The 7,751-nt window shown below is 33.4% G+C and overlaps 1 protein-coding gene across 1 annotated transcript in view; it reads right to left on the reverse strand.

Moving 5' to 3' along the window:
- Nucleotides 1-7,751, reverse strand: part of LOC135220952 (cGMP-dependent protein kinase, isozyme 1-like) — a 490,937-nt gene that overhangs the window by 54,342 nt on the left and 428,844 nt on the right. Inside the window, exon 6 of the mRNA XM_064258605.1 lies at nucleotides 4,222-4,391. Within this exon, the coding sequence (XP_064114675.1) occupies nucleotides 4,222-4,391 (170 nt within the window). The remainder of the gene's footprint in view (nucleotides 1-4,221; nucleotides 4,392-7,751) is intronic.

Consider the following 7,751-nt stretch of genomic DNA (forward strand, 5'->3'; position numbering starts at 1 on the left):
AATCACTTTAGCACGTGATTCGTATGTCACACATATCTATTTTTTTCATCTGTGGATATGTGATATATATATATATATATATATATATATATATATATATAATATATATATATATATATATATATATATAGTATAAAAAAGCAAATCAAAATCTTTATTATACTGCCATAATTAAACAGATAAATTTTACCCTTGTTTATTTCAACAACATTAAACCTTCAGATACAGATCTGGCATCCAAATAAAAACCTATAGCTCCTGATATGGCAACATTTAACCTACAATTAATGGTCTAGCCATTCTGTTTCATATGGAGTGCGTGACCAATAAATAACTTTAAAGCTACGATTCATGACTGCCATAAACGAGACCTCTACCATTCAAAGAGTACAGCCATATGTAAGCTATCAAAAAGGAATATATGCAAAACCCCAAATAATCGGTAAACATATCTGTATCAATACAAAGAAATAGTATAAACAATATATGTATAGAGGAAAAAGTTGCCATATCCAGCAGGTGAAAAAGCTAATGTACGAAAATATTTTGGAGAGGTTTTACATTCAAACAAAAACATGTACACCTTCCATTAGGTAAAGCATAAATTCAACACACCTAGTAAAATGTAAGGCTAAGTGGAATTCATTGAAAAGTAACGTAACTGAGTGGATCATCTGACGTTAAACTGGAACTAAGAATGCAATAAAAAATTTTTTTTTTATTGCATTCTTAAGAACATCCGTTGGTCCCAAAATTTCATGTAATATATTTAGGAACTCATGATGTCAAAACTGGTGCTCACGGCACGCTACTGCATTCTTGACAAATATGCTCAAATGCGACATTAAAGGTGCGTTTTACAATAGAGAATTTAATGTACATCAGCCTCTACCCGTCGTGAACAAGACCGAAAAAAAATATGGATAAAAAAAGTTGCAGGTAGCCTGGGCGGTTTTCTCTAAACGTGCCAACTGTTATCAGCTTTGGTCGAATAATATTATACCAAAATGTCTACAATAAGGACTTAGAATAAAAAAAAGTTAAAACATAAAGCTTGTGAGAACAAGAAAGGATTCCATACAGTTAAGTGAGATTTCCTTATACGGACCGCAAATTTGCCAAAGATTCAATAGAGTTGTAAAGCACTTGAAATACTATAGAAAGGGTAGATGAAAAGATAATTACAATGTAGAATACTAAAAGATCCTAATAGTGTAATTATTACGAGCAAAATCACCACTGGAAACTGGCTCATTTCTGGCGCGGACAAAGTGCTAAGATCTCCAAAAGTATTGAAGATACAAGAACAATTCTTTCGGCAGATAAAACCTGACGTCTTTCAATTTCATCCCCCATATGAGATTTATTTCTAAAATATTAAAAGTTCACATTTAAATGATGTTTTAATAATTGTATTACAATTTTCACAAAACTGATGATTTCAGCACCAAATTCGATAGTTTTCTCGAATACTAGGCTTAATTAAAATGTCTTCTCATCTCCGCTATAATCATTTCGAATTTTATCGTTTTGATATTATTTGAAGTGTGACGTTTGAAGACTGTTTGAAATACGATTAACGATCTGTATGGCGCTCTAAAGGCGATGATAACTCGCGAAGCTTCAATTTAAACCATCAAAGGGCTAACATAATTTAAATATGAATTTATGATATTTTAAAAATACATCTTATATGATGTAAGGTTTTATCTGCCGAAAGGATTTTTCTTTTATCTTCAATACTTTTGGAGATATTAGCGTTTGAATAGTGCTAGGGCCGGACCGCCAGAACTGAGTAAGACTCCGCTTCGCTCGTAATAACGATAACGTTTATGTAGCAGAGAGTTCAGAGACACCTGGTTAAACTTTTGTTGGTTTAATTCGAAGCTTCGCGAGTTATCGTCTTTAGGGCTCCCAGCTTGTTTAAAGTATGTTAGCATAACAATATCGAATTCTTTATCTTACCAAGACTACAAAAGAGAGGTTTTTCTTCTGAATTTACCGGAATGTGATTGGTCTTTGCTGTATATTGCATGTTAATAAAAAGTCCACTTCATAAAGGACACAGGAGATTAAATATGGTAACCTAAATATGGTCTCCATCTACGATTTCGAGATGCATTTTGCAAAGCCCTTCGCTGCTTCTATAGCGTTTTTTTTTTTTTTTTTTTTTTTTTTTTTTTTTTTATTTATGAACAGGCTTAACCTAAAGCCTAAAAATCTACTACAAACAGTTCTTAATTCAGTCCACTTCAACTCCACTGTAAGAGTGAATTCCTTCGTCCTTTTCGTGTGCACCAAAAAGAACACTCCCCTTTTCTTCCGGCATTAAGCTATCCAAAGTTTGAATTCCCCCGCGATATTAAACTGAGCTTATAGACTTGAATGCAAGAATTTGGAATCTTTGGTTACATTCTAATTTCAGGAGACCTCCGATATCTCATTTTTAATTTGTTTTCTCTTCTCTTGAACTCTAAGATGATTTTGACCGTAAGGTTTTTTCTGCACATAGTCATTACGTCAGTTCCTCGCTTGACACAGACTTTGTTCACAGAATTCTCTAGATGCACAGAAGTCTTGGATCTTACTGATTCATTCAAACGGAAACGGCTTGATGTTCAACTCGAATAACAGTTTACTTTACCAGATAATATGACAATAACTCCTACAAACCGTTATGATATGAGAGTTATGAATAACCTACTTATATCCATGCGCATTTATACGCGTTACTCTCTTATTGGAGTTTAATTGCTCACTGGTGGTCACTGAGGACGCCCCTTGGCACCAGAATTGAAGGCAATCAGAAAAAAAAAATTTCTTTAAGGAAATTAGAATTTTGAGCTGCTTCAGTCAGAGCTGCAGAATGACTTTGTAAATCTTGCAGTTTACGACATTGAGGAATTCGCCTTCACCAAAGTTTGCGTTTCAAGTGTTAAAGGTATCGCTATGAATGCTACATCACAAAGTTCTATGCAACAGAGAGATGATTCTCATTACTCTAGCAAGAAAAAAGGTACCATCACTAAGAGATAAAACCCCTTCAGGAGGTTCAGAAAAAAAAAATGATAACCTTCATCATCATGAAAATTGGGAAAGAAAATTGTTTTGGCAGCTTAAACGAGACATAAGACGATCCTTCTTCAGCGTTTTATCATATTTACAATAGCAATTTTTTTGACAATTTAGTTTACGGGCCTAGCACATAAAAGTACCCTTAGAGCCCAGAGGGGGAGAGAGTCAGCGTTAAGATACCCGCAAAAATGATTCGATAATATCGCCAAAATGAATAATCCAAAGTTCAAGTAAGGAATACAAACTACTATTGAAACTCACACACACACACAAACACTGTACATGTAAGAATATATGTAGTGTGTGTGTAAATATATACATATTATATATGTGTATATATCTATATCTACACATACAATATAAATATATATATGTATATATATATATATATATATATATATATATATATATATATATATATATATATACAATTACACACAAGGTGGAGGAGAAGGACAGAGGACTAGGAACATTGTTCTAAAGCATTTGTGAACCTGACTGTTAACACCGCCATCTTAGGACAAAATGGAGTATAAGTGAACACACACACAATATATATATATATATATATATATATATATATATATATATATATATATATATATATATATATGTGTGTGTGTGTGTGTGTGTGTGTGTTGTGTGTGTGTGTGTGTGTGTGTGTGTGTGTGGATGGATGCATGCAGGTAAGTCTTAAAAGCTTACGCAATCCAGTATACTGGTTATCTAAAAAAAAATGTTCTTGCAAAAATGCTCATACAAAGCGTCTTGATTTCTTAGTGCTACAGAAAGATCTCGCGCAATTCATCTCAACGTGCCAAAGCCCTTGTCTTTTTTCTTTTGTTTTCCTCGGTGAAACGTTAGAGAATAACAAAAGAAATTCCGAGTCTGCTGAAGCTCATAACCATGAAAGCAAGGAGCCATAAAGCGCAGCACGTTCGCTTGAACCGCATACTGATGGCCGTGTTTGGTTCGAGAGAGAGAGAGAGAGAGAGAGAGAGAGAGAGAGAGAGAGAGAGAGAGAATCATGATTATAATGCTTCTTAAGATATTACAAGACTGACGCGCAACAGCAAAAACTAAATGAAATACAATATAATAAACCCACCATATCAATAAACATTTTTGAGAAAGGGGAACACTCACCACTTCAAGGGCGTCGGCAATCTTGGAGAGGTGGTCCTTATTCAAGTTATGCAGGAGCGGGACGGAAGAAAGGAAGTTGATGTTGTCCTCCAGCCTCTTGAGGCCAGTTCTCATCATCACTTGCTGGAACACTCGACGGTCCAGCACCCACACCTTCGCGTGGGTCACAGCTGTTGGTGGGCGAGAGAGAGAGAGATGTCGAGGTCATTCAGCGCCAAGAGGAGACAGAGCTGATTTTAATATAAGTGCAGGAGTCTCACTCTTAATCACCTGAATATGACAGCAAGGTCGGATTTAGAGAGAAAGGGTACTTTTCATGGGAAAAATATGATTTCACTGAAAAAAAAAACTTTTATCTATGAAAGTACTGAAATAATTTGAAATGTTTCAAAACGTGTCACGCCGCCCAACCATCATGCACACACAACTTAAATATATATATATATATATATATATATATATATATATATATATATATATATATATATATATATACGCATATATCTCGAAGATCTATAGATGAGAGCGAGTACAACACAATGGTAGATGAGTAGTTTGAGCTGAGTTTGGTCTCACCGCCTAACAACTGGATTTGGAAGGTTTTCAATGGAAATGCATCCACAAATAATGGGAAACAATTTAAAATTTCATCTCATTAGCCGCTATACTTACATAAGGCTCTGGGGAATGCGATAAGTAAATTTCATATATATATATATATATATATATATATATATATATATATATATATATATATATATATATATCAGCGAGTATTCTTGCATTAATTTAAGAAAATAAGACCCTATGTAGTCTTGCTTTTCTGCTGTCGAACGGAAGTGGTATGAAATACTTGAAGCCACCAAACTACCTGCACATAAACAACAATGCAAAACATAAATAAGCTTCCTACATAACGGGTAACAATAAAAAGAGAAGTTTATATCAGTGAAAGATGATAAATAACAATTATATTTTGTTTTCAAAGCTGCACTACACATGCTAATTAAATAACAAATGCGTTATCGCAGTCCTTCTCTATGTCGATAACAAAGTCAGATAAATCAGCAGAAAATACCTTGCACCCTTCCTCCCCTTCGGCCTATATAATGAATCGCCTTCCTCACCCCACGATACGAGGATCTTCTCTCTCGGCCCTTTGGGCGCACCCCTACTGGAGAAGACCTCTGTATACTGTCTTGATAAAAGATTTATGAGACTCTCTCTCTCTGTATTCTCTTATCGGGCAACGCTTTTTCCATCATAAAGAAATGAGGTTAACAGCCCTCTCGCATGAGATATGGCAAGGGAGGCTTAGCAGGCTGTTCTGCTCTCCATGGCTGCCTCAACACTTTGGGGAAATATTCCAGAACATTTATATGCGGTACTTGAAAATGAACAGGGTGTATTGCATTGAACTATTCGAGATTTATCAACTAAACAATGTCCTATTTAAGCGGATGGTGGAAGGTCGAAAGGTGCAATTTCACATCAGCCGATACTTGGAATGATCTGTTTGTTAAAGTCGAAATGTAAACAGCGAACAAAATCATTTTAACATAACATGTAATACGAAACAAAAACCTCTGTGTCTTTTAAAAGAACTTACGTACAGAATACATTATAACATGTAAAAATATAAATTTTTTCTTTCATGACAATATCAACGCACATATAAAGTTTAGTTAATCAGGGGACTGTCTCTTAAGGGCTTTTGAAACGAAATATTAAAGAAAAACAAACAGACATTCAAGTCTTCTGGAACGCTCTCGTAAACAACTGAAGTTTCGCTTCCCGGGGCTTAAGCACATGACGGTTATGTGAAGCATAAAGAAAACGGGAAGAACAAACTCGCTCCGAGCTTTGTCAATAAATTTGCTGTAGAAAATTTTTTTTTTTCAGGTTATAACAGTTTACGAAATGACAAAATAAGGGAAAGAGGATAAGTGCACAATAATATAAATAAATAAATAAATAAACAAATAAAAATAATCCTTTTATTTGATTTAGAAATATACCCTTCAAGAAACTACAGTGACATTCATTCCTAAAAGATAGGGGGAAAATTTGTGCACACAAATATATGTATATATATATATAAATAAATACATACACACAGATTATATATATATAGTGTATACATACATACACACACATATATGTATGTATATGTATGAAGTTTTCTTATCAATACTTATTAATTATTAAGCTCAAAGGTTTCACGTTCTGACATTCAAATATTACATTCCTTCATAGACCATCACCAGGCAGCCGGATAGGTCTTAGTTATCACGATAGCTGCCTTATATATATATGTATACATACATATATATATATATATATATATATATATTTATTTATTTATTTATTTATTTATTTATTTTATCTTTAACAGAAACGCTTTCATACTTGACAATCAAGTAATATTTTACACTAAACTAACTTAAAGAGTTATACATGGATCAAAATAAGATTTTCTTCATATTTTAAGACTTGCACTTTGTTCGTAAATGAGATTCTCTAGAATCTATAAGACAACACAAATTCATATTCTTATCACAAAATGACTTCACATGTTTGAACAATAGATTCAGTGACCTGAAACGAATTCCTTAGAATTAAAATGAGTTTGGAATGCAATTTACTACCAACATGCTCAAATTATCCTTTGACCATATCTGACACGTACGATTATGCTATAAAATGTTGCATCACTTTACGATATACAGCGTTCGGATCGTTTTTCTTTATTATTTACTGTACAATAATTAGTTTGAGAATTTTGTTATAATATGAAAATTGGAATCTATTATCACAATAAAAAATAAAACTGCAGGGAAAACCTTGTTTTACGCAGTTTTTTAAGTATTTTGTCCGAATCATTATGAAATATGTCATTATGTTTAGATAAGAGAATGCCTACCAACCGCGTCAACCGATTTTCATGTGTATAAGGATTTCATGCAAATAATACATGACAGAATGAAGTTTGGCTTATCTAATATTATCAGGCTATCATTTGTTTAAAGATCTTTGTGTTAAAAGAAAAAACCTTATTTCAAGTTATCATATGAAATATAATAAAAAAAATATTATATAACTTATTATAACTTCCTTAAATTAATATAAATACATTTCGCTTCACCGAAGGGTGGTGAAATGCATTTGAAGTGTGAATATCGGTTGGCACGCCTGGAATACCGAATTTTGAGGAGACTGGTGTTGATGCACGATAACTTATAAATGTTACATATGCTAATTTTTTTTTAATATCACGAAAAAGTCAAATTGACAGAATATTTCTTTTTTATATATTTGACGGAAAATTCAGACATACCTAAGAAGGAAATTGGAAATATTGTTTTTAATATATAAATGAATGGTTTATTGCTTGTCACATAGGTCTATAATGATCGAAACTGGTAACGACATCTATGTGATCGGATTCATCGTTGCTTTGGGAGCTATACTCTGTTTTTTTCCATCTGTCCACCAGCCTGTGGTGTTTGCGTATGGTAGCACTGCTTCCC

The sequence above is a fragment of the Macrobrachium nipponense genome, chromosome 2, assembly GCF_015104395.2.
Source record: "Macrobrachium nipponense isolate FS-2020 chromosome 2, ASM1510439v2, whole genome shotgun sequence".
NCBI lineage: Eukaryota > Metazoa > Arthropoda > Malacostraca > Decapoda > Palaemonidae > Macrobrachium > Macrobrachium nipponense.